Raw genomic sequence first — 27,972 nt, forward strand, 5'->3', positions numbered from 1 at the left:
TCTACTGAGACAGGGGAAGGGGAAGATGAAGAATTCAGTTCCAAAGAGTATATCTGAGCAGACATCAAGGTGGAGATGGCTAGGAGGTCTAGAGCTCAGGAGAGCCATCTGGGCTTATAATACAGAAGGGCTTTATAAACACAGAGGGTAAATGAAGCCACAGGGGTGAGGAGAGACAGCCTTTGGGAACTAATGTAGAGTAAAAAGACAAGAGGCCTAGGACAGAATCCTGATAAACACCAACATTTAAGAAACAAGTTAAGAAAGAGGAACCTGCAAAGTAAACTGTAAAAAAAAAAAAAAAAAAGCAAACAGAGAAGTAGAAAGAAAATCAAGAGAGCCTCTTGTCCCAGAAAATTGTGGAAAGACAACATAAATAGTGGTCAAGTGCAACAAGAACTAACAAGAAGTCAAAGATTTTTAAATGTCCACTGAATTTAGTGACATTTAGGGTATAGGTGATCCCACTGACAGCAATTTCAGTGAAGTTTTAACGACAACAAAAGGAAGACGGATGTAAATACAGTTAGTAGAATAATTAAATGGGTTTTTTTTGACAGACAATATACTTTTTAAATTAAAATAACAAAAATTTATTAAATGCCAGCCTACACATAATGTGCTTCCTGTATGCTATGTTGCATAAGGGTAGTGTTGTAGTTCTTTGTCTACAAACCTAACGCTGAACATTGAGATCTAGACTGGCTCACGTTCTACCATTGGAGGTTACTACTTTGATTTTTTTTTTTTTTGGCTGCACCACAGCATGCGGGATCTTAGTTCCCCGACCAGGGACCCGCGCCCCCTGCAGTGGAAGCACACAGTCTTAACCGCTGGACCACCAGGGAAGTCACTGGAAGTTACTATTTTAATAGGCTTTCTTCACAATGGTGTTTGTGTGATCCTACAGACTTCCTAAAGAGTACATGGGCATGGATGGTTTTAAGGTATAAAATTCCAGATCCCCAATCTCCAAATATATTCTTTCCTAAAATGGACCTTCCTGAGAAGGGTACTTAAAGCAGGGGCATTATGTTGGGTCTCTTTTCCCATATTCCCTTGTACAGTCTCCCTTCTCCCACTGAGCCAAAAAAGGCATATCTTTTTCCCTTCCTGAACCCTCCCTTACGCACTGCCTAGGATATAAAAATCTTCAGGCAGGACCAGCAGTAAGTTTTCTGGTCTTTCCCCACCTTATACATATTTTTGGCATTGCCATTCAAAGAAATTCAAAGAACTAAGTGATACTGCTACTACAAAATCCCTATAATTCTCATCTACTTATTTAGGACATCAGTGTTTCTCAAGCTTATAACTATTTTAAAAATTTAGAGTGAAATTTATGCTGAACCCTATCAAATTCTAGTTGTAAGTATATTCATCTATGGATACATGAACAAATCAGGGAAGAGGGGGAAACACACCCATAACATCAAAAAATATATTTCCAATAAGTTTTTATGTTTAGTTATTCAAATGTATAATATATTTATATTGTTTTGATCAACTGCCCTTAAAATTGTAATAACAAAACAATCCAGGGGAAAAATTCACTTAAAACCCAATGATTATGTGAAGGAGACACTGATAAGATCAATATGGTAAGCCCTACAGCAACCACTAAAAAACCCAAAAAAAAGAATAGTGAAGAAATCATTATGGAAATTAAAATGTTACACTAGAAAATATTCACTTAATGCAAAGGAAAGTTGAATTGTGACAAAAATTTTTAGTATGATCGATTTCAATTTAGTTACATGTTTTTATTATAGAGAAATGACAGCATGATCAATAAAAGATGTAAGCATAAAATATACAAATTACAATAAAATTTTGCAGAGGAAGTTGGATGGACATATGAGTTCAATGGGAAAACATACAATGTTAAATTTCCAACTATTAATGGTGACCTTGTTCAAGCATGTTTAAATATATAATGGCAGGTATTTATATCTTACTGGGTAAAAAAACTATATTTTTATTATATCAGTATTTACATTATCGTTACAACCATTTAAACTTATAATGAAAAAATTTTAAAGTCAATTTTAAAATGTACAAGGAATATGTTAGTGTTTCAAAAATTTTTTAAAGAAAACTGGGCAAACATGTTTGAAGAATAGTCTTCTAAAACATAGGCCTTTAAAACACAGTAGCTCGGTCACTTACTAGCTGGGTGGCTTTGGACAAGTTTTTAACTTGAGTCACAATTTCCTCATCCATAAAATAGCGATACTACCAGTTTAAGGTTATTGTGAGTGTAAACTAAATAACGTGTAAAGCTGCCAACATGGTTCCTGGTACCAAGTAAACACTCTATAAATGCTGATTATTGTTCTTTGTCTTCCACAGTGCCTACCTAGTACAATGATGAGCGCTACTAGGAATTCAAGGTGTGCTTGGCAGGATGAAGAAAAGCAAACATTAAGTTATACGCTTCTTTTTGATACCGTAAGAGTAACTAGGAAAAGAATACATCCTTATTAGTTTAAGCCCAGGCATAAGAATTCAAATAAAGATAAAACAGATTTAAAAGTTATACTATACTTAATGTACAAATGGGCATTGGCACTCTCGCTCAGGCCATACATCAGACTGGAACAAAGAGAAGACTAGCAGTTCCACAGTGGGAAGGGTGAAGAGTGGTACCTTTGGTTGGATGTTCCATTTCAGTGCACTGACACTTGAGCATACAGTCTACATAAGAAAAACAGACTCTGAAACAGTAGAATCTTTGTGAGAGACAGAAAATGACAGTAACTTTCTGATTTCCTAGGTTTTCTTATGACCAAACATTTAGGAGTTGAATTTAAAGATAATAAGCAATTTTCTTCTTCACAAAGATTAGAATTTTAAATATGCCTACCTTTTATGTGATGACAAATGGCTATCAGTAGTACATGCTACCCAGCAGGTATACTCCAAAACACAAAACACACTTAATCTGTCTTTTCAAAGTAAAGATACCACTTTATTAATGAGTGAGAAAAGTAGCTGCTTTTCAAAGGATTTTTGTACTATGGAAAGGACATTTTGAAAAATTATATTTGGAAATGTTTCCACTGTTACATGATTTTGTTGCTGAAAAAATGTCTATTAAAAACACTATTTTTTTAAGTCGTTATCTACACAGGTTACAAAGGTTTGAAAACATGAAAAATTATCTCAGTAAATTTAGTCTTCTTAAAAAAGTTTTTAAAAAGCAGTTTTAAAGTTAACTTTATATATATATATAAATGCAACATCTCCCAACTAATTAGCAAGAATAACTGACTGAGATCAAGGAAGAAGGGAATCTCACAGGCGATTTCAACACAATCCTGTGCATAATTGATGACTGAGAATTGAAACATTAGGAATGTTGTCAATAATAGGATTCTCCCATTTGGATCTATGAATCTTTGCGAGGTATCTTTTTTTCTGTCATGAAAGTCCTTCAAATCAAATGTCAAAAGTAACTGAATTTGCAATCGGAAGTTTAAATAGTTGTATCTAAACGTCACACCAAGATTTATCTTAGTCATAAACACAGCACACTGTAATGAAATAAAGAAACCAGCAACAGCCAATGTTTACTGGATACTTTATTTGACATTATCATTTTGGCTGGGCATATCCCTCACCTTCAAGAAGCAGAACAAAACATAACCTTCAGATTAAGTCCAACCATAAGTTACTTTTCCAGTGATCCTGAAGTCAAACTGCAAAATTCAAATATTACCACCTCTGATTTCCCATGAAGATTAAATAAAACCTCATAAATGACAGTGCCTAGTACAGTGCCTGAAATAAACAAATGCTCAGTTACATTAACTGCTCTTTCCTTGGCTTGAAGCCATGTGATTAATAAAGAAATAATAGGCTTAGGAGTTAGACTTGAATTCTCACTATACCACTTGCTAGCTGTGTGACTTGAGGCAAATTATTTAACTCTATCTGTAAAATAGAAATAATAATACCCACCTTATAGGGTTAATGTGAAAAGTCATTAAAGAATAATGCAAGGGCTTCCCTGGTGGCACAGTGGTTAAGAATCCGCCTGCCAATGCAGGGGACACGGGTTCGAGCCCTGGTCCGGGAAGATCCCACATGCCGCGAAGCAACTAAGCCCGTGCGCCACAACTACTGAGCCTGCGCTCTAGAGCCGGCGAGCCACAACTACTGAGCCCGCGTGCCCATGCTCTGCCACAAGAGAAGCCACCGCAATGAAAAGCTCACGCACCACAACAAAGAGTAGCCCCCGCTCGCCACAACTAGAGAAAGCCCGCGCTCAGCAACAAAGACCCAACGCAGCCAAAAATAAATAAATAAATTTTTTTAAAAATAGAATAATGCATATGCACAACATTGTAAATCAACTGCACTTCAATAAATAAATACTAATTAAAAAAGAATAACGCAGCCAAGTCATTCAACCCAAAAAAGACTGTTAATAAATATCCAACCCTCCTCCTTCGAGACAGTCTATTCATAACTGTATCAAAACTGTAGACTTATGGGTCAATGAATTTTAAAATACACATCAGAATCCTTATCTTTTGGTAAGAATTACAGCAATGCAGTACCCTGACACAGTGCCTGTCATGGAGTGGATAGTCCATTAATGTTTACTGAACTCGGGTGGATTACTATGTCCAATGTCACTTGGCTAACTGTGGCAGCATGGGCTAGCCTGGGTTGGGACTAGGTCCTTCTGCTACTCAAGCCAAGGCTTTTCCCACTATCCTGTGTACTCTCCCTAGTTTAGGTCATCCACTTGCTGATAAAATTACATGTTTATTTATACCAGTACAAATTAATTTAATGATCACAGTAAGGTGTCACCATAATTTGAGTTTTTCAGGTTTCTACGGCTAAAGAAGTCATTACTCTGTTAAAATACTTTTACCTAAAAGAAAAACAAAAAAAAAAAACACAAGCTTTTTACACAGCTTAAATCAAGAAAAAAATATGTTTCCTTTTGTTTTGCCCAGCTCCCACAGGAAAGTTACCTATACTGATGATTTCCTAAATGTAAACCGTGTTGGAATGCTTTCAGAATATTAATACTTTAGAATGGTACAACCAACACAAACTGTAAGCCGCAAACTCTAGTGGAACAAATAAAGAGTTGGGGGAAGTGGGAGAGCCACTCCATTCTTGCCAAACTCGAGGCTGAATACACATGAAGTAAAACACTATGCACTGAAAACATACAGATGCAGGTTCAACTATACATGAAGCACCTGTTAAGACGAGTCAACTCACAACCTCTGGATGACAAGCAGAAAACAAGTTTTTAAATGTCTGAACACTGCAGCTTCAGCTCTTTTGCAACACCCGCTGTTACGATCTGTCACGTGAAGCAAACAGGCACAACCAAGCAGCACTATTAGAGCCACACCACCATTCACCGACTGGCCTTCTACACACCGTATCAAGCAAAAGCAGGCAAACCGGCAGAGGAGGCCTTCACCTAACTTTCTTCCAGATGTCAAACGCTGTACGGAGGCCGCGGTGTGCAAGTAACCAACCCCAAGTAAATAAATGAATACCTAGGCATTCTGACATCCCCAAAGGTCCTCCTCATCCTTAATCTTTCCGGAGTGTCATCCTATGAAATACGACTTGTTTGCGCAGAACCCCGCGACCCCTCCTTCCCCAAAGGGGCAGCCCTGATCACCTCCTTCCATAGACCCCTTTCAGCCAGATTCACAGACAACCCCTCCCCCAAACCAGTGACTCCGCTGATTCCCACAGGGTAGACTCCATTACCTCTGTTAAGTTTCTGGAACACGTGATTTGGGAGCGCAAACTTGCTAGAAACAGATTACAAGACACTTGAACACATTTCTCGGAGTCCTGCCCCACCTGGAGCCAAACAATCCCCAGGGAGGGACTGAAAGTCACCAATCTTGGATGACACTCGTTCGAATCGCGCTAAAGAGAAGACTGAGTCCCGCCCGGCTGGCCGCCGGCAGCTCTTACCCATTTGTCCAAGGGAACTTGGGCGAGGGAGCCGGTGCCCTGGTACAGGTCCAGACTGAGCTGCTCCAGGCTCAGCTTCTCCTGCAGAAAGTGACCCAGGTACCTCTGCAGGAGGTACCGACAGGCCCTCTTCTTGATGGACTCCGAAAACGGCCAAGGCATGACGAGGGCTGGCAGCTGGGCCGGCGGGGGCTGCGGACGGCTCCGGCCTGGGGGCCCAGGCTCCGGCTCCAGGCCGCTGCTGTGGCTGCGGCGGCGTCTCAGGTCCCGGCCGGCGAGCCCAGGCCGCGGCGAAGCCTAAGCCCGGGGAGGCCCCTCCATGCCCGCTCGGCGCCGGGAATCCCTCAGGGAGACCCCATCACCTGTGCCGCGCCGCTCGCGCTAGGCCTGGCGGGGACAAGGCGCGGAGGAGTCCCCGTCACCCCAAGCCCGGGGGCTTCCGAGGGGGTCCTAGTCGGCCCAGAGAGAGGATGCAAGAGATCACGCGGGGAGACGGTAGGGCCTGAGGCCGGGGCTGAGGCGGACACCTCCACCGCCGCTGCGCTACGAATTTGTTGTCATCCACGGGGCGCGCTCCCGATTGCGGGACGCTACCGGCGCGTCCGCGAGACCCGGACTCCAGCGCGCAGCCGGGCAAGGCGGAAGTGACGCCACACTGGGGGCCGAAGGAGGCGGGGAAAAGGGCCCGGAAGGGTGCAGTTCCGGCTCCGAGGGGGCGGGGCGAGGGCGGGGAGGAGAGGGGGCGGTGCCGCAGGTCGCTTCCAGAAGCCTGGGGAGGGAGTGAGAGGAGGACGGGTGGCGTGCGCAGGTGAGCAGTCGCGGGGCCGGCGGCGGGAGGCCGGCCGGAGGCCGAGGGGGGTTCGAGGGCGAGCTGGGGGCCCTCTGAGCCGGACGTGGCTCTGCAGGCCGGGCCATGAGGGGCGACGGCAGAAGCGGCCCGCTGCCCGGGCTGAGAGGGGGAGGGGTCTGGGGGCGGATCCGGCCTGGCCCGTCCCGGGCAGCTTAGATCCCGACCCCGGAAACGGGCGCTCGGACGCCGCCGGCTCTACGGGGAGGGCTGCAGCCCCTCTCGAGCATCCCTGCCCCCCCCCCACGCCCACCCCCCGTATTGGCCGGTGCCCATAGTCAGCAAGTTATTCGTCGCCCGCCTCATTCAGGTATTGTTTTCCGGAGCTTCAGCTTCGCTACTGTCTAGAGGCTTGCAGTTTCCAAAGCTCTTCATTCATCCTGCGTGTGCTGCGCCAGCGACCAAGACACTTGAGCTTTCTAGGCACTTGTGGGCAGAACTGCTCTCTCTGATCGATACCAGAACCTTCCGACCCCGCGGAAACCTGGGCAAAGTACTTGTGCGGTTCTGGGAATCTGCGCAGCCGTGTTTCTGCCTTTAAGGAGGCAACTCCTGCAGAGGCGGAGCCGGCTGTTAACTTGGTCCACCCCCGAGGAGGCCTGCGTGCGTGTGTTCCGTGGCCCGGAAGCCAAGGGTCCTGGGTTAGAATCCCGCCCCTGGCGCTCATTAGCAGAACCCCTCGAAGCGGCCGCTGCCCTCTCGGAGTCTTCGCCAACTGTGAGCACGTAATATCTTATCTCCAAATATTGTTAGGAAACTTAAAACGATATCCGTAGGGAACCAGCGGAGTCCCGATACATCCAGTTTAATCAAGAATAGTGAATTAAACCCACCTTTCGCTTTACCAGTTGGACTCCTGTCTTTCTTGGTTATTCCGGGGGAGCAAAGGAAATACCCTTTTAAAACTCAAGCAGACTGGGTGTTTGTCTTGTAACCTGTCAGAGGAAACAGACTGTGATAAGCTTACTGGAAAGTCTTGTGGAGTTTGTCACTAAGCAGTTCTAGTATTCGGAGTGTACAAAGTTTAATTAAAGTTGTAAATTTTATTAGCCGTCCGGTTTTGCTTAAATTATTTGATATTTCTACCAAATAATTGAGTCTGTCACCTCATCAGAAGAGAGCTTAAAAGTGGGGATGTTTGCCTCAAGGCCCCGTTCAGTAAGATTTAGTAAATGATTTTAAATTTGCCAACACTCTGTTGATGTATCCTATCTGTGGGTAAAAAGGTTCATGGTTAGTTAATAAATGAAACTGTCGAAAGAAAAAAAAAATAGTGAATTAAGGCGACCGGGTTAAGAAGATTTTGTTTGTATGCTGATAACTTTCACCAGTGCCTTAGAAATACTAACGCAGCCCACAAGTGTTGGCAGATGGAGAAAGCTCTGGTTCTCCTTTCCACAGTCACCTTTTCGTTTTGGAACCAGGGTGCTTTCCACTGTATGTAGGTGCTGGGATTGTTGCTTTTTTTTTTTTTTTTTTAATTTATTTTTTGGCTGTGTTGGGTCTTCGTTTCTGTGCGAGGGCTTTCTCTAGTTGCGGCGAGCGGGGGCCACTCTTCATCGAGGTGCGCGGGCCTCTCACTGTCGCGGCCTCTCTTGTTGCGGAGCACAGGCTCCAGACGCGCAGGCTCAGTAATTGTGGCTCACGGGCCCAGTTGCTCCGTGGCATGTGGGATCCTCCCAGACCAGGGCTCGAACCCGTGTCCCCTGAATTGGCAGGCAGATTCTCAACCACTGCGCCACCAGGGAAGTCCCTACCCCTCATTCTTTGTAGACTTGTCCCAAGCATTCTGGGTAACTTCAGTTCCCTTGCGCTTCATTCATGTTTAAATGTTTGTTAAGGGTCCTTTGAATGAAAGTCTCCACAATTGGAGATGTGAAAAAGGTAAAGAGGAATTCAAGGAGCTTATGTTCTGTAGTGAAGGGGTCACTCCTTTATTCAGTAAATATTTACTGATTGCCTGCTATGTGCCAGGGATTGTTCTAGGTACTGGGGATACAGCAGTGACCAGATTAAGTCCCTGCCCTCATGGAGTGCTTACATTTTATTGAAGGGAGGGGAAACAAACAATAATCAAACATGTCATATGCCATGTGGTGATAAGTGCTGTAGAAAAAAAATAAAGTAATGTAAAGGGAATGGAGAGCAGAGAGATTTGCCACTTTTATGTAGGGGGTAAAGGAAGGCCTCTCTTGTTTAATAGGTGACATTTTAGCAGAGACTTAGGGAAAGCTGGGGAGCAAGGCAAGTGAATACCTGCAGGAGTTTTCCAGGCAGGGGGAACAGCAGAATGCAAGAGCATGCTTAGCCAGTTCAAGGAAGGTCACGAGGGAGTGAAGGAAAGAGGAGAAGCTGGGGGTTTGCGGGGGGAGGGGTCATATAGGGCCTTGTAGACTTTGCCTTTTTATTCAGTCGGTGAATGGGTTTGAGGAAAGCAGTGCCATAATCTGGCCAAAATTTTTGCAGGATCATGCTAACTGCTGTGTTGAGAATAGACTTTTGTGGAGGTGAGAGGACCAAAGGTGAAAAAGCAAGCCCAGTTAGAAAGATACTGCAGTAATACAGGCAGAGATGACAGTGGCTTCGACTAGAGTGATGGAAGTGAAGATGGGAAAAAGCAGTTGGATTCTGGATATATTTGGAAGATAATAAGCCATGTTTATGAATAATTATAATGCTTACCATAAAAGGAGTGTAAACAAAGTGGTATGAAACTGGGATCCAATCTGGCAGGGAATTGGACTAGACCTTGGGAGGTTTGAACCAGACTTTTGATGAATGAGTACAGTTGATTTTTTTTCAAGTTGAAATGTTAAGTAAGTGATTTCTTTTGGAATGTAGAATTACATCCACACTGTCCATAGAATGTGCGAAATTTCAAATATCAGAAAAGGGAAATAAAAATTAGAAGATTTTGTAAAAACAAACATGCTCCCTTCACAGTCTTAAGTGTGTTGCCGGGTACATTTTATGCTTTCTAGGAGAAATTCAGCATAAATTGTTAAGGTTTGGGATCTGTCATTATTATACCTCAGCCCAAATAGGGTACAGAGTCATCCTAACAGCGTTCTGGGTTTTATCAAAGACAAAGTACTATCACAAAATGTTAACAGCTAACATTAATTAAGGGAGGACAATGAAGGTAATTACCAACCAAACATTGTCAACTTCTGAAAAATTCTAGGAAAGGATTTGAAATGACAGGTTAGAGGCTATATACCAGAGGCTGAATGGGTCATGTCAAAAAATCATCCATGAAAGAAATCCATGTTAACATGTGAAATAAAAGAAAAGCTGAGACGTTGTCCTTTTAAGACTTGAGCCTGCGGTAACAGGAATAAGATAGTAGTGTTCCTGCATCACATGCTTCTCAGAGCTGTGAAAGGCCGCAGCTGCAGCCGCTGCACATACTGTGAAGAGCACGGAACTTGGAGTCAAAGGGCTTAGGTCAGAGGTTAGTCTTTCTTCTTTAAAGATATTTAAATACTCTATTTTTAACAATTAACAGATAATATTTCTTGAGCTTATTGCGTGTCCAGCACCATGCTAAGCGTTTTCCGTATATTCACTCATTTAGTTCTCTCGGGATCCCTTTAAGGTAAATGCTTTTGTTGGCTTCATTTTAGGGAGGCAGAATGTGTGACTAGAGGGACTAAGATATCTTGCCCCAAGTCGCAGAGTAAGTGGCAGAGCTGAGGTTCTGGCCCCGATCAGTCTGTTCAAAAGAGCCCTTTAACCATCACACCATATGGCCACTTCTTGTTCACCTTGAGAGGATTTTCCAGACTGCGATGTATGATACAAATAAAAGTACAGTTGACCCTTGAACAACGCTGAGGTTAAGGACGCCAACCCCCCCAAAACTGAAAATCCACGTATAACTTATAGTCAGCCCTGCATATACGCAGTTCCACATCCGCCAATTCAATCAACATGGATAGTGTAATACTGTAGTATTAACTATTGAAAAAAATCTATGCATAAGTGGACCTGTGCAGTTCAAACCTGTGTTGTTCAAGGGTCAGCTGTAATCATCAAGATATTACATTCTAGCCCTCAGCTGACTGTTGTAATGGCAACTGAAAAATCGGACTTTCTTTCAAAATGTAAATTTGACATCTGTATACTGCTCTTGAAATCATTCTGGCTGTGTTCTTTTGCCATGCTGTAGACACGCAGACAGTCGTATGTCTTTCTACACCCGTTCTTTTGTCATCAAGGACAAATCTAGTCTTTTGCTAGCTCTTTGATGCTGTAAATTTGTGATGAAACAAAACAAACTCTACTAAATTAAGAAGTAGAGAATAAAGAATTTAGTGAACAATATCTTGATAACTAGTTTCATGAATTCTCCCCAAACCACTAACACAGTCCAAAAATTATACCAACAGATGAAGTAAGAGCGGTTCCTAAATAATTTATGGATGATGTTATAAGGAATCATTTGGAAACTTTTTGCAAGGTGATGCAATCTACCAGAATAACTAAAAGCACCCGTAAGGTATTCCAATTTTTGAAGGTGCTGGCAACAGAATATTGCTCAGAGTCTGGTAGAGAGCCAATTTAGTGTTTAAATGGAAAACAAAGAGGTTTTCTATTTCATATCTCTTTAGATATTGATTTGTTTTATGTTGGTTAGAATGTACCTTATATTAAATATAATACCAAATCCTCTATATAATCTAGTGGGTTATATAGAAACAAAAAACTAATTCCTGGAGTTATTTTGGTTTTGGTTCTTAAGCATTCAGGTTTTTAGTCTTAGACTCTCATTTACAATTTCTGGTTTCAAAGGAAAGGTTGTTTACAGGGTTGTAGTGTTCTTGCCTATTTTTTACAGTTTAAAAGACTTCTCCAGGAGTACCCTTCTAGTTGCCAGATGGGATTCTGCCTGATTCATGAACTGCCTAATAAAGCCAATTAAATCTTTTAAAAAAAAAAAAGACTTCTCAAATGAACTTTATATATTTCTTCACTGTCACCTTCCTCTTTAATCAGCTGAAGCACAATACAATTCTGGTGGCTTGATTTGTTTTTTTTGTTTTGTTTTTTTATAAATTTATTTATTTATTTGTTTGTTTTTATTTTTGGCTGCGTTGGGTCTTCATTGCTGCGCGTGGGCTTTCTCTAGTTGTGAGCGGGGGCTACTCTTCGTTGCGGTGCGTGGGCTCCTCATCGTCGTGGCTTCTCTTGTTGCGGAGCACAGGCTCTAGGCATGCAGGCTTCAGTAGCTGTGGCGCGTGGGCTTAGTAGTTGTGGCTTGTGGGCTCTAGAGCGCAGGCTCAGTAGTTGTGGCACATGGGCTTAGTTGCTCCGCGGCATTTGGGATCTTCCCGGGCCAGGGCTTGAACCCGTCCCCTGCATTGGCAGGCAGATTCTTAACCACTGCGCCACCAGGGAAGCCCATTGATTTGTTGTTACTAGGTTGTGTATGTGTGTCTTTGTTGAAAGTGGGGTGCAGAGTAATTTTATAAATCAGTGTACAAATGGAAAGATAGGCCATTTTTATTTGAATTACAAATAATGTATGTTTGTAATGCTGCAAATGATTCTGATTTAAAATTTTTAATTTCAAAATAAGCATCTCAGAGCTATTGAAAACATTAAACGTTATGTGTTACAGAAAATAAAGTTTAAACTAGCTTTAGCTTTGCCTGAATTCTAAATGTTGTGAATTAATCAACTTTATTCATCTTTACTTTCAAAACAGTAGTTTGAAATACAGATAAATTCAAAGCTCTCATTTCATTTGAAACTGAAGCTGCCAGTTACTTTAATTATCTTAGGACTTCCCTGGTGGCACAGTGGTTAAGAATCTGCCTGCCAGTGCAGGGGACATGGGTTTGATCCCTAGTCTGGAAAGATTCCACATGCCGAGGAGTGACTAAGCCTGTGCGCCACAACTACCGAGCCTGCACTGTAGAGCCCACGAGCCACAACTGCTGAGCCCACGCCCCACAACTACTGAAGCCCGCGTGCCTAGAGCCCATGCTGCACAACAAGAGAAGCCACTGCAACAAGAAGCCCGCACACTGCAACAAAGAGTAGCCCCTGCTCGCCACAACTAGAGAAGGCCCGCGCGCAGCAACGAAGACCCAACGCAGCCAAAAAAAAAAATAAACAAAACTAAGTAGTCTGGCTTCTCTAAGAAGAAAAATGTTTCTGCTTCCTACACCTCATACTTTCTAATACATCACATTTTTAAAAGTTTTTTGTCTTATTACAAACATAATACATTTTTCTGCCATAGAAAATTAGAATATAAAAAATTAAGAAATAGAGAACGAAGGACTTAGTAATCAATATCTTGATAACCAGTTTCATGAATCCTCCAAAAACACTAACACAGCCCCCAAATTATACCAACAGAAGTAAGAGCTATCAATAATTACCTTAACTTTTAATAAAGAGCATTACTGTAACTGAAGTGGGAAGAGCTATAAAGACTTAGAGAAGGTCCAACCCAGTACTAACATTCCACTCTTCCACCAGCTCCAACCTCTGCCTATTAACTTTATACCCCCAGATCCAGTGCCTGGAATTTTCAGCTTTTTTAGTTAATTCCTTGAGTTAAAGCAGTCCTTCTCTTACTTATTTTTCACTCATATATTTCGGTCAGAGGCAAAGGAAATGCTAGGGGTGGGGAAACATAACCTAAAGAGGACATGGCTTGAGGCTGCCATTTGCTTTAGAATTGTACGTAATTTTGCATCATACCTCATAATATTGTTACTCTAGCAGTGATGTGTATTTTCCAGGAGTGTCTATCATGTTTATCCTGTAGCTTTGTATGCCCCATGTCACAGAACTGAGTACTACAGCTTGAGAAGCAGAAAGTTAGTATTTTTCCTTTGGTTTATTCACTCAGAAAGTATTCAGTGAAGACCTGCTTTATGCCAGACACTGTGCAGGTGATATGGACACCACAGACCTTCATTTGCAGTGAGGTATGATAAGTACAGAAGTGTCAAAACAAAATCTAAGGAAGGAGGATATAGTGATTAACTCTACCTTGAGATCAGATACAGAATCCTGAAACAGATGTGTCCGAACTGAATTTGGAAGGATTAAAAGTCTGAAAGTAGTGTCAAAATATAATTTTTTAAGTTAAAAACGTGAGTCTTATACAAACCTATAGTAAGCATGTGTCAAAAATGTGTTTAACTCATTAATGAAAGAACCAGCAAGATGGTGAAGTTGATTCAAAGTAATATAGAAGAGACCAAAATCAATGAAAGAAAAAATGATGAAATAAGATTCCAAAATTAGCTGAAAACTGGTTAATAAGCTTTCCACTTCTGGCTAAGATAGAGTAACAGGGACCAGATTTACCCTTCCACCTGAAACAACAAGAAAAGTGGGCAAAAATACATGAAACAATGGTTTTAAGACTTTGGACATTAGGCAGTGAAGCACAGTGATCCCTGAGAGACAAGATGCAAACTGTTGCCCCAGATTATTGCCTGGAGAGAATTTCTAGGCATGGCCTTGGGAGGAGAAACCCAGGTAGAACTGGCAGTCCACCTGAATTGAGGATATGAAGCTAGGATTCCAGGAAGGCCAAGGCAGCTAGGACAGAGGACTTAGAAGGTAGAGAGCTTCTTAGAGCCGTGGAAATATACAGAAGATCCCCCTCCAGTCTGCAGCTGAATGCTGATCAACACATAGTTGTGAGGAAACTCCCCAGGGCTGGGGAAGAGACTACCCAAAAGAATTAGAGGAATTTTCAGAGCTCAAACAGGACCAGTGATAGTACCAGTTCCTCTCACCCAGAATGAAAAATCTCATAATTCATAGGCCATCCGGTAGAGTGCTCAGAAAGGTTTTGCCTCTGTAGTTGGGAAAAAAATTAACCAGAGACTAAATCAGTTTTGATACTGCCTTAAAAAGCCTAAAAGTAAGACCTGAAAGGATCAAGCTTTTCCCAGATAACTACATCCCAGGGCAATACTCAATAATATTTATAGGAATATAAAAATATCAAGCAACATGCAAGGTAAAATCCACGCAGTCTGGCATCCAATCAAAAAATATTAGGCATGCAAAGAAGCAGTGTGCAACCCATAACGATTAAAAAAATCTATCAATTGAAACTAACCCAGAAATAACAGTGACATTAAAACATTTATTATAATTATTCCATATGTTCAAAAAAATTAGAGAAAAGATTGAGCAAATGAAGTAGAGACATGAAAAATGTTTTTTAAAAAAGAAAAGTATAAGAGATTAGATACAGCAAAGAAAATATTAGAAAAGAACTTTAAATGGCAATAGAAACTATTCAAAGTGAAACACAAAGAGGGAAAGAGTGAAAAAATGAGCATAGGGGTAGGACAACTTCACTTGGACTAATATTCATGAAATTGGACTCCCCAAAGAGAGGAGAGACAAATAAATGTTAGAAGAAATAATGGCCAAAATTTTTCCGAATTTGCTAAAATCTATGAACCCACAGATGCAAGAGGCTCAATGAACCCCAAGCAAAAGAAACATGAAGAAAAACTACACCAAGAGGAACAAAGATAACAATGACATCAGACTTGTCATGGGAAACAGTGCGAATAAGATGATGGTAGAGAAACATCTTTGAAATTTTTCTTGAAGGAAACATTTTTTCTTGAAAGAAAAAAAGTCAGCCTAGGATTCTATACCCAGCAAAAATATCTTTTAAAAATGAAAGTGGGGCTTCTCTGATGGTGCAGTGGTTAAGAATCTGCCTGCCAATGCAGGGGACATGGGTTCGAGCCCTGGTCCAGGAAGATCCCACATGCCGTGGAGCAGCTAAGTCCATGTGCCACAACTGCTGAGCCTGCACTCTAGAGCCCACGAGCCACAACTTCTGAGCCTGCGTGCTACAACTACTGAAGCCCATGCGCCTAGAGCCTGTGCTCTGCAACAGGAGAAGCCACTGCAACGAGAAGCCCGTGCACTGCAATGAAGAGTAGCCCCTGCTCGCCACCACTAGAGAAAGCCTGCGCACAGCAACGAAGACCCAGTGCAGCCAAAAATAAATAAATAAGTTTATTTTAAAAAAAAATGAAAATGATAGGAAGACTTGTTCAGACATAGAAAAGCTGAAAGAATTCATCAACAGCAGACCTACACTACAGGAAATGTTTAAGGAAATCATCAGGCAGAAGAAAAAGAATACAGATCATAGATGCAGATGTAGATCAACACAAAGAAATGAGGAGCATCAGAAATAGTTACCATATGGTTAAATATAAAATGCATTTTTCTTATTACCTAACTCTTTGAAAAGTAACTGGCTATTTAAAGCAAAAATAATGGGAATTCCCTGGTGGCCTAGTGGTTACGATTCCAGACTTTCACTGCTGTGGCCTGGGTTCAATCCCTGGTCAGGGAACTGAGATCCCGCAAGCCATGACGTGTGGCCGAAAAACAAACAAACAAAAAAACACTGTTAAAAACAATAATAAAGCAAAAATAACATGTATTATGAAGTTTCTAACTTATGTAGAAGTAAAATGTATGACAAAAATAGCACAAAGACTGTATAATATGCTCTTGTAAGGTTCTTATATTATGCATGAAGTGGTATAAGAACACTTGAAGGTGTGATAAATTAAAGATGTATATTATAAACTCTAAAGCAACCACCAAAAACATTCAACGAAGAGTCAATAAGCCACCAAAGGATGTAAAAAAGAATCCTAAAAGTGGTCAGTCCAAAAGTAGGCAGAAAAATAAGGAAAAGGGAATAAAGTACAGATGGGACAAATAGAAAACAAACAGCAAGATAGCAACCATATCAATCATAGTAATCATATCAATAATCGTAGTAATCATATTAAATGTAAATGGTGTAAACACTCCAATTAAAAGGTAGAGATTATCAGATTAAATGAAAAAGCAGGACCAAACTATATACTGCCTACAAGGAACCTACTTTAAATATAAAGACATTGCTCTTCCCATTCTCAAGAGCTTAAAACAGCCTATTGTATCAAAATCAAATTCTGTTGTCTAGGTATTAGCACCTTGTCACATTGGGCCATTCCTATCTATTATTCTCTTAGCATTTTCCTTGTAGTAGACTACCTAGTCTAGTTTCCTTACAATTCCTGCCACACCCTGGACCTTGTTTATGCATTGTTCCCTCTGAAGAATCCTTCACAACTCTCTTCTCTGCTTATCCATAACTTTTCATCTGTGCTCATTCAAGCCCAGTTTTGACTGACCTGTTCCTTGAGTCAAGCCCCATAGTAACTAACAATTATGTTGTAAATCATGGAATGTCGGAGCTCTCAAGAACAGTAAAGAATTTCCCGTTCATTCCCCCTTATTCTGTAAGTGAGAAAACCAGTGAGGTTACATGGCCAGCCCAAGTTTATACAAGTTTAGTGGTAAGTTTGTAGTAGGACCAAGACATATTGTTTTCTCTAATTATACATTTTTAATGTTATAATTATGATGCATGTGCATGGCATTAATATTTGTGTACGTATTTCATGTGCCTGTCTTATTTCCCAAATTAGGCTGTAAACTACCAGTAAACATATTTAATTAGTATTCTAATGCTTAGAAAAGTGTTGGATATATAAACTTAGATTCTAAATTGAAAAGATTAAAAAATAGAAGTAATTCATTGGTTTTTACCAATGAAACACTGACAGTTAATTTCCCTCCATAGATTAGCGAAGATTAAAAATAGATTTTCTAACATACCTATTTCCAAATCTTGGTACTTATATAAAATAAGCTGAATTTAGTACCTTTATATCTATTGATTTTTTTCAACAATAATATAAACTCAGTTCATTATATTATCCACAAGTATTCAGAAAGGCCTAGTCCTGTGCTATGTGATACAGTAGCCACTAGCTTTTTAAATTTAAATGAATGAAAATTAAATAAAATTTGAAATTCAGTTCCTCAGTCACTCTAGCGAAACTTCAAGTGCTTAATAGCCACATGTGCCTAGTAGCTACTGTATTGGACAGCATAGATAAAGAACATTTCCATCATTGCACAGAGTTCTACTGGTCTAGAATTTCTCATACAATGATAAGTTGTTTTGCCTACAGAAAAGGAATCCAGGGATTTTTACAGGAATCACATTGATGAGTCAACCATTCTGGTAACCTGACAGCACCGCTAATGTTTCATTAGTAATTTTAGTAGTTGTCCCTTCACCAACATGGACGTTTATGTCCCCATCCGCAGTGGTGCAGGCTTCTACAGTTGGGTACACAAGATAATCCATTGAGAAGTAAGAAGAAAATAAGCTTATATTTCATATTTTACCTTCTCCTCTTTAAATTCATATTTATGTGTTTTGATATGCTAATTGTGATATTATATGTAAATAAATATACATATGATGAGGTATCTGCTCAAAATATTTTTAGTTATTGGGATGAATAATCAAAGTGGAGAAACCACTTCTCTAGTGCCCCATTGGTAAGGCTACCCAGTTGCTCCCTGCTTTGCTTCTGTAGCTCCTTTCATCACACACTGAATTCATGTTTTTTGGCTCTATGTTCATACTCCTCAAAAGAGGATCTGATTGGATGAGCCAGTCACCATCCAGAATCAGGTAGTTGGACAGAGCTCTTGATTCAAGACAATTCATAAACCCCTTGCCAGCCTCGAAATGGTGCCTTTAATTAAAACACCCAAACCCAGTTCATTCTGCTGTATCACGGTGCTGGAGTTACAGAATACAAATCATGAAACCTATGACTAAGGAACCTTTCCAAAGAAGGCAGTGAGCTTGACAAGTACACTGGACCTTCTTTTAAAAGTAAATTATGACTGTTCCAAAAAGGAAAGTCAGAAAATGAAGTCTCTTTGACTACCTTTATACTCCTTTCCCTGCTGATAGGATATGGACACTGGTAGACAGAATAATGACCCCCCCCCACAAAGATGTCCATGTCCTAATCCCCAGAAACTGTGAATATATTATCAGTACCTTATATGGCAAAAGGAACTTTGCAGGTTTGTTCAAGTTAAGGACCTTGGATGGGGAAATTATCCTGGAATGTTCAAGTGGGCCCAATATAATCAATCACAAAGGTCCTTATAAAAGGGAGCACAGGTGCCAAGAGTCAGAAAAAGGAGATAATGTGACCACAGAACCAGAGATTGGAGTGATGTGCTTTGAAGGTGGAGGAAGAAGGGACCATGAGCCAAAGAATGCAGGAGACTTCTAGAAGCTAGAGAGGCAAGGAAACAGATTCTCCCCTGAAGCCTCCAAAAGGAATGCAGCCTTGCTAACACCTTGATTTTAGATTTCTCACGTCCAGAATTGTAAGAAAATTAATTCGTGTTGTTTTAAGCTACTAAGTTTGTGGTAATTTGTTACAGCAGCAATAGGAATTTAATACACATGTTGATACTCATATTCTACAAAGCTTTTATTAAGCACTTTCCACATTGACAGGCACAAAAATATCATCATGGTTCCATTTTTTTTAAACCTCTTCTATAAAGCTGTTGAAGAGCTAGATTAATGAGTGCTTTTTATTTTGGGTAGACTGCTAATTCAGTATGCTTTCAGTTGCCAGTAAAATAATGAATTTATTGGCTGCAGTAACTGAAAAGTGCAAAGGTTGGGCAGCTGTCAGGGCTCGGGCTTCATTTCTCTGTGAATCTCTTGGCTCTGTTCTTTTCCCATTGTCAGCATCATCCTTGAGTTTCCCTCATCTTGGGATGGCTACCAGGAACAGCCGGGGCTGTGTGCTGTAAACTATTCTGCATTAAAGTGACTAGAAAAGGGACTTCCCTGGTGGTCCAGTGGTAGAGAATCCGCCTTCCAGTGCTGGGGACATGGGTTTGATCCTTGGTCAGGGAACTGAGATCTCACATGCCACGGGGCAACTAAGCCCGCATGCCACAACTACTGAGCTTGCATGCCTCAATGAGAGAGCCCGTGTGCCGTAAACTACAGAGTGCACGCACTCTGGACCCTATGCACCACAACTACAGAACCCATGCGCCCTGGAGCCTGCGCGCCACAACTAGAGAGAGAAAACCCGCATGCCACAACTAGAGAGAAGCCCGTGCTGCAACAGAAGATCCCGCATGCCTCAAGGAAGACCACGGGTGCTGCAACTAAAACCTGACGCAGCAAAAAAAAAAATAAAGAAAATAAATAAATATTTTTTAAAAATAAAGTGACTAGGAAGAATTTGGTGTATTGATAAGTTCAGGACAGCCTTCAACTGGGATTAGGGTCAATCTCACGCAAATTGCTTGGTTACTTTACTCAGTAGGGGAAGGGGGGACTTCCCCGCAATTGGGGAACTAAGATCCCACATGCCGTGGGGTGTGGCCAAAAACTTAAAAAAAAAAAAAAAATAGGGGAAGGGGGGGTATTATGATTCCTCTTGGAAAATCTGGGTGCTGTTAGGAAGGGGAAAGGATATTGATAAGTAATCAAGAGCTTGTCATAACCAACAAAAGATAATTGTAATAATACCTTAAAATAATGATAGCTTAAAATGTGAACTTGTATAATGCTTCAGTACTAAAATCTATCAATTCTTATGTATCATCAAAGGTTCTGGATGTGTGTGCTATTTAATGCATCATTCAAAAGCATTTCAGAGAAAAATCTCCTGAAAGTTCACAGTCTCAGGAAAGGTGTCTTTCTCTTTTTTTGCCCCTTGGTGCTGACTACTACACACAGTGTGATGACCTGCTTTACTGACCTGTGAGGATTTCTTACGTTCTAGTATCGGATTCTTTGGCTTATCATATCACTATGGTCCTAGTTGCAATGAATTAGGCTCTTTCTTTAAAAGCTTGACTCTTGTCAAGCTTTCTCATATAAACGTCTTTTTCATGTAACAGTTATTATTTCTGTCATCTGTAGTTAAGGTACTTGATTACTTGAGGAAAATAAAGATGTTTGGCATTCAGGATGTTAAGAGATTTATGGTACACAGCCACATTTCAAAATCTTCAAAACTGACTTTGTAAAAAAATAAAGTGGTCTCGTTTCTCATACATAAAACAAAGTGTAATATTAAGGAATATAATGATTATTTCTAGAGAAGGTAGAAATTTTTAGAAAATCAAATATTTTCACTTTCAAATATACTAAGTCAACATTAGATTTCAGTTACCTGACAAATTCCTCCAGCAATAATTGATAAATTTATAATTAACTTGTATTGTTAGTAGTGAGTGACTAATCCTGTGAAGTGCTGTGGGAGACAAGATAAAGGACCCTTAAAACGTATCATTAGTTGAAATAGGATTGGAGGATTATATTATTTGTGCCAGTTTGCTGTGTAGTTTTTTGAAAGAGCTTTACATAGTTTATCATAAATTGCCTTCAGCAAATAGTTTTGACTTTTATAATGTGCAAATGACTTGCAGCTATAGGAACTCTAGCCCCTTAAGATTTTTGCTAATAATTCAGATCATTGGCGATACAGTAGAATCACCCAGAAACTCTGAAAAAATACCCAGAAAAATCTCCCAGAGGTTTTGATTCAGTTTCTCAGATGGGGTTTGTGGCCACGATTGAGAACCACTAATTTAAAGGATTTTGAACATCACACAGATAGGGCACAAGCTGGTAACTTTAGAAAAAGGGATGAAATTTGTAAGGTAATAGACAAACAGTACAAATAAATGTTTATAACGAGTTGAACAGTCGTCCTACATTTAGGACAGTGGATGCTTAATCCATATCAGAGAAATGAAATCTTAATTTACTTTTAAAGCCTACAGGTAAAAAGAAAGTATATCTTATTCTGAAAAGCTGTTTTTACATTCCAAAGCAATCTCACATTTATTAACTTTTCTCATCCATACATTTCGAATTTTTAACAATACTCAACTGCTCCCCCAGTCACAGAAGAGAAGCAAGAACTACATAGCAGACTGGCAGTAATATTGAATCAAGTTAGCACGAGAAATAATATTTTTCAAAGTATAGGGCTTCCCTGGTGGCGCAGTGGTTGAGAATCTGCCTGCCAATGCAGGGGACACGGGTTCAAGCCCTGGTCTGGGAAGATCCCACATGCCGCGGAGCAACTAGGCCCGTGAGCCACAATTACTGAGCCTGCGCATCTGGAGCCTGTGCTCCACAACAGGAGAGGCGGCGATAATGAGAGGCCCGCACACCGCGATGAAGAGTGGCCCCCACTTGCCGCAACTAGAGAAAGCCCTGGCACAGAAACGAAGACCCAACACAGCCATAAATAAATAAATAAATAAATAAATAATTTTTAAAAAAAAGTATAATATGTGAGCCAGTTCAAGTAAATAGTAAAAAGAGTTATTCAGTAAGTGGTGTTGGGACAATAGGCTATCCACTTGGAAAGTAAAGCTACACAGAATAAATTCCAGACGGAGCAAAGAGTTAAAAATAGAGATAGAGAATGAGAATTCAAAAGATAATTTAGAGCATTTTAAAATGTAATCGTGGAATGGGGAAGATTGCTTCTTGGGCAAAACCCCAAATCGAGAAGTCATAAAAGGAACTATTGAGGGTGTACCTTAGTAGGTAAAGACTTAAACTTTGATTTTAGACAACCTTAGTTCATTTTTATTTCTGTTTTTTTTGTAAATAGCTGTATGACCTTGGAACTAAAAATATCCTATAAGTACCCAAAGGTTGTTTAATCAAGGATATACATATTCAAACAATGAGACATCATTCTTTTCCTCTCAAGTTGGCAAATGTTAAAAAGGGTTGGAAAGGGTGTGGTGAAAAAGAGCACAGTCCTTTATATTCTGTTGGTGGAGTATCAGTCAGTACAGCCTTTTTTGAAGGGTGAATCAGCAGTATCTATTAAAAGTTAAAATGAGTATATACTTTGACTCAGCAATTCCAGTTCTAAATATCTATCCTAGAAAAATAATAATACATTTAAAAAGAAGTAGGTACTAGGATTTTTACATTGGCATTGTTTGAAATAGCTAAAAACTGATATTCTGAATTCGTACCAATATGGGGATTAACCTTTTGGGGAGAAGTGGAGAACAGAGTTGTGTTTTGTTTTTTTTTTAATCTATAGGTGTCTGTAATTTTGCTGTGAAAAACTACTGAAAATGGTTTTAGGCAATATTTTCCCTAAAAGTTGTTAACTCAGTAATGTTTTCCAATAAGTAGCAGTTGTAAGGCATAACTGCTTTTAATCAAACATTCGTATGTGGAGTGTCTTTCTATAAGCCAGTTTTATATCCAGATTTTTGCAGAATGGAAACAGACTGTAATCCCATGGAGCTGAGCAGTGTGTCAGCATTTGAAGAAGATGCAGAGCTTAATGGCTTTGAAGGAACTGATATGAAAGACATGAGGCTGGAAGCTGAAGCAGTTGTAAATGATGTTCTCTTTGCTGTTAACACCATGTTTGTCTCAAAAACCCTGCGCTGTGCAGACGACGTGGCCTATATCGATGTGGAAACAAGAGAAAGGAAGAGATACTGCCTGGAGCTCACTGAGGCCGGGCTCAGGGTAAGTCATTTTCTCTTTAGGAGAAAAAAGTTACATCTTTACCACTTAATCAAAAAGGGTCTGGAGTCGGGGAGTGGGAAAGAGTGTTAGATGAGAACTTGACACTCAGTAGCTTCTAAGTTTTTTTTAAGGAAAGCTTTTTTCCCTAGGAATTTTTATTAATACTAAAGTCTTTCGGCCAACATGGGAAAATTGGATTTTTTGCAAAAGAAAAAACAGATTTGATTTGCAGAGTATTTTGTTGTAACCATCACCCCCCAGATTAACTTATTTCTTATCTCTAGCTAAATATGTTTACCAGAATTATGCATTCTCTGCATTGGATGAGTTTTGCAGTCATTGTGTTGAATATTTTCCCACCTCTTATAAACGTCTCTTCTATTGAAACAACATACTTGAGGGAATCCCCTGGAGGTCCAGTGGTTAGAACTCCGCACTTTCACCGCCAAGGGCCCAGGTTCAACCCCTGGTCGGGGAATTAAGATCCCGCAGGCCGTGCAGCACAGCCAAAATAAATAAATAACCTTCTATCTTGGTCAAAAATCTCTGACTTTTCTGTTTCTATATCTGCTAAGGATCGTTCTCCCAAAGATATGCAGTATCATAAAGTAGAGCATATGGTTTAAGCAAGTAAAAATGTCATGTGATACATTAAACAAGCACATGAACATCTCTTTATTTCACTAGATTCAATTTACCTAAGATGTATGTGAATCGTGTGTTCTGTGTATCCCTTGATAGAGGATCACTTACATTGAAGCCGATTGCAAGGCCAGCATCGTCACTACCCTTAGTTCCCCAACAGCTGAGCCTTGGCTTTGGGAGTAGTCCCGGAATTAACTAATCTTCGTGCTCCCCTTCCTAAATTTGTACCAAAAACTTGTCATCTTTAGAAGTGGATCTTAAATAGAAATAGGCAAGTCGAAAGTAGAGATAAATGACCCCAGGTAAATTACTTCTGACACTGTTTAATTCTGGTGAGGTAGGAAAGGTTCTAATGAGAGTCAGAAGTCTTACATGTGAATTTGAGTGACCTTGGGTGAGTCAGTCAACCTGAGTCCCTACTTCTTTATAAGTTGGAGATTTAAAAAAAAAAAAACTGAAAAGGATTTGGGGGATGGTTATGTGAATGAAGTTTGCAGAAAGATCTGGATCAGTTATAAAACCTGGCATGTAAGTACTCAAATATTTATTTTTTCAGTCTGATTCAGTTGACATTTATTGAGTAACTATCCTGTGTCAGGAATTAGAAATCAAACCATGCGAATAAGACATGATCCCTGTCCCCAGGTAGACCACAGGCTAGTGGTGATAAGAGAGGGGCAAACACAATTGTAATATGTTGTAGAAAGTGCTGGGACAGAGCATGGTCCCGAAGTGGTGCAATAACAACAACTCTGCTTCTGTTTCTAGCATAAACTTGCATCTCCTATGGCTTGAATAGATGTCATTAAATGTGGGGTTCATATGGGGAATTCACAAGCTTTAATGAAGTCAGCAAAACCTAAGTTGATTTTGCCCTACATTGTGCTGGTGAACCATGATATAGGTCTTATAATCTTGTTGGAGAAAAAAGCTTTAGCTGTGTTTAAGGGGAAAAAACACACAGAGAAGCACACAGAATAACATTCCCTTTTATCTCACAGAGTTGAGCAGATAAGTAATGTATTAGTAATGAAAGTGGCATTTCAGATAACTAATTATAAAGCAGAATTAAAACTATAAATAAATTTTAGAATTCTTTATACAAAGTCCAAACACATAAATTATGATAAAAATATGGACTAATAATACTATAGTAATAATAAATGTAATTATTTATTATAGTACCTTTATAAAAAGACCCTCAATATATGTGGAATTGGGCTTCCCTGGTGGCGCAGTGGTTGAGAATCAGCCTGCCAATGCAGGGGACACGGGTTCGAACCTTGGTCTGGGAAGATCCCACATGCCACGGAGCAACTGGGCCCGTGAGCCACAATTACTGAGCCTGCGCGTCTGGAGCCTGTGCTCCGCGACAAGAGAGGCCGCGATGGTGAGAGGCCCGCGCACCGCGATGAAGAGTGGCCACTTGCCACAACTAGAGAAAGCCCTCACACAGAAACGAAGACCCAACACAGTCATAAATAAAATAAATAAATAAAAGAACGTGAATTTCTTTAAAAAAAAAAAATATATATATATATATATATATATGTGGAATTAAATAGAAGCATGGGGACTTCCCTGGCAGTCCAGTGGTTAAGACTCCGTGCTTCCAATGCAGGGGGCACGGGTTTGTTCCCTGGTCGGGGAACTAAGATCCCATATGCCGTGTGATGCAGCCAAAAAAAACCCAAAATAAATAGAAGTATGTTTTAGACCATGAAAATGAAATACTATTTTTGTATAGCTTTTTAAATTCTTTCTGTATTTTACATTCCTTTAGGATCAAGAGTAGGTAAATCAGACCTTTTAAATTTTGAGAAAAAAATTATAATGAGAGCATTTTGCTGGTGGTGTTCCTGTACGTTATGAATTGCTTAAATATTACAGGTTGTATTAAAAATATGTGTATTCTGACTATTGATGGAGAAACACATAATGTCAGAGAATGACCCATGTAAAAACTTGGGGGTTTTTTTGCTTTCTGTACCAAGATGAAATCTGATTCTTTATTCACTACTGCATTTCTCTTGTAGGTGGTAGGTTATGCTTTCGACCAGGTGGATGATCATTTACAGACTCCCTACCATGAAACAGTCTACTCCTTGTTGGATACACTCAGCCCTGCCTACCGGGAAGCATTTGGAAATGCACTCCTTCAAAGACTGGAAGCTTTGAAAAGGGATGGACAGTCATGACTCAGTTTTTTCCTGTTAGAGAGGCCGCTGCTGGTACACAATGTTGACCTAAAGCTTGAAATTCTTCCAGATGGTCACAGTAGAAAATGCATCTTTGATTTTGTGTCTTTATCATTGTTTGCTTCACATTTAGGCTTTTGATTGAGAACTTTATTGACTAATGAATCGTCTTTCTTAGTTTGTGATTCATTAAGGAAATCCTGAGGCCATTGCTGTGACACCGTCATTAAGACACTCACATTTCTTCATATAGTATCTCTGGCATTCTGAAAACCTAATCAGTATTTCATTCTCTTATTGCAGGACTTTGATGCTGCCAGCACTGTCTCTTACATAGGAAATTCTAGATTTGCACAGTAATATAGGAAATAAACTAACTTCAAACTTTGATTCAGCTTGCTAAATCAGGGGTTTGCTACTAGCTTGGACTGACTTTGTAGTAATTATTTTTGCTACTAGCCTTATTGGAAACAAATTATCAACTAGTTTCCCCTGCACACATTTTGAAATTCACTGCTTCATGTAATCTATTTATATTATTAGTATGGACTGATAAAGATGAGTTAATTCTATATTACGTAGCTAGTATTACGTGAAGAACAGGTACTGAAATAGTACTGTATTCCTGTTTGCAACAGCCAGCCAAGTAAGAGGACAAACCGTTAGCAAATGAATGCAACAATTACTTGTTTCCAAGATATTTAAGCACATAAGCAAATACAGGAACAGGCTCCATTCTTTTCCTAACAAAAAGCATCTTCAGTGTGTGTGATTTAAAAGAAAAAAGACTCTGATTTCCTAGAAAACAGTATTTTGGCCTGTGTTGATTCTTATTATGAATGTTTGTTTACATAATGTACAGTATATATTCAGAAAGTATTTTTGCTTCAACGTTTCCTTTCTATGATGTAGCGCTTTGGTATTCCCACAGCACCCCTCCTTCCCCAACAGATGTACAGTGTTCTGTCTCAGTGCTAAATCTGCAATGTCATATGAGTGCATCGTATGGGTTTGAAACCAAAGGATGAATGAAGCATTCAGAGACTTAATATTTGAAAAATGGAGACTGTATTTTATATTTTATTACAGGTACTAATATTTATAAAAATAAACTATACCATGCTGCTACATGTTTTCAAGTACATGTTGAATAATAAGGATTGGGGAGTTGTTTTTTTAATACTAGTCTAAAGCAGCAGCTATAGAAATGTTGAACTAAAATTCCACATCTGGACACACCTTCATAATTTGTCATTTGAAGACTTTTTAAAATCATTATTAAATAATAGGTACTTTGAGGCTCTGAAGATCATGTAGACCAGAGCAAGTTAAAGTTTGGTTTGGGTCACTATTCATTGTCAGAGTTTATTGGAATGCTTAAATTATGTTTGATAAATGAACATTCATCCTCAGCTTTATTTTCAGATGCTGAAGTGTTTGGGTAATGAAGTCTAACTTCAGGTTGAACTTTCTCATGCTTAATCTCAGGCTAAAGGTAAAGGATATTTGTAAAGTCTGAATAAAATTCTGTTTACTAATTTTGAGTTAAGTATGAAGAAAAGTGATTGTATGTTTAAAAATTGAAAGCGTTCATTTTGTGATAAATGTTTGATTCCGAGAGATTCCGTTTCCATTTTTGAATTCGGTATTGTTCCATTTCAGTGTGAAGTGATTTGCTCTTTTTATTACTATGAAAGAGCAACAGAGAGAGAAGACATTAATAAAACTACACATATCAAAACCTCCACTAGATATTAAAAGCTTCATTTTACCTAGATTTTTAAAAGAATTTAACCAGATAAATTAAGCCTTGATTTCACTTCCAAAAGAAAAGAAAAAAAGAACCTCCAAATAAGTAGCTCTTATAAGTCAGT

At 39.8% G+C, this 27,972-nt stretch overlaps 2 protein-coding genes and 1 non-coding gene across 7 annotated transcripts in view; 2 read left to right on the forward strand and 1 right to left on the reverse strand.

Annotated features, from left to right (window-relative positions):
- ATG2B (autophagy related 2B) overlaps positions 1–6,606 on the reverse strand; it is a 70,896-nt gene extending 64,290 nt beyond the window's left edge. For all 4 annotated transcript variants that reach the window (XR_009007501.1, XM_057543020.1, XM_007178889.3 and 1 more), the window contains exon 1: positions 5,968–6,606. Coding sequence is in view for 3 of the 4 variants with exons in the window: in XM_057543020.1 (XP_057399003.1) it covers positions 5,968–6,129 (162 nt within the window). In the remaining variant the exon portion in view is untranslated. The remainder of the gene's footprint in view (positions 1–5,967) is intronic.
- Positions 6,607–6,939: 333 nt separating this feature from the next.
- GSKIP (GSK3B interacting protein) lies at positions 6,940–27,718 on the forward strand. 2 transcript variants are annotated; one of them, XM_007178886.2, is made up of 3 exons: positions 6,940–7,531; positions 22,997–23,255; positions 25,937–27,718. In XM_007178886.2, the coding sequence occupies exons 2-3, from the start codon at positions 22,998–23,000 to the stop codon at positions 26,096–26,098; spliced, it is 420 nt and encodes a 139-aa protein (XP_007178948.1). In that variant the 5' UTR covers positions 6,940–7,531; position 22,997; the 3' UTR covers positions 26,099–27,718. The 2 variants fall into 2 exon arrangements, with proteins under 2 accessions (XP_007178948.1, XP_007178946.1); XM_007178884.2 differs by having other exon boundaries at positions 6,948–7,531; positions 22,987–23,255.
- On the forward strand, positions 7,641–7,767 carry LOC114237298 (small nucleolar RNA SNORA27). Its single transcript, XR_003622990.1, has one exon. It is a non-coding gene; the product is annotated as a small nucleolar RNA SNORA27 (small nucleolar RNA).
- Positions 27,719–27,972: the final 254 nt, after the last annotated feature.

This window comes from Balaenoptera acutorostrata, chromosome 3, assembly GCF_949987535.1.
Source record: "Balaenoptera acutorostrata chromosome 3, mBalAcu1.1, whole genome shotgun sequence".
Lineage (NCBI taxonomy): Eukaryota > Metazoa > Chordata > Mammalia > Artiodactyla > Balaenopteridae > Balaenoptera > Balaenoptera acutorostrata.

Coding starts and splice junctions, on each gene's coding strand:
- GSKIP (XM_007178886.2), top strand. CDS start 22,998: ATGGAAACAGACTGTAATCCCATGGAGCTGAGCAGTGTGTCAGCATTT. Junction 23,256..25,936: donor TCACTGAGGCCGGGCTCAGG/GTAAGTCATTTT, acceptor TTTCTCTTGTAG/GTGGTAGGTTATGCTTTCGA.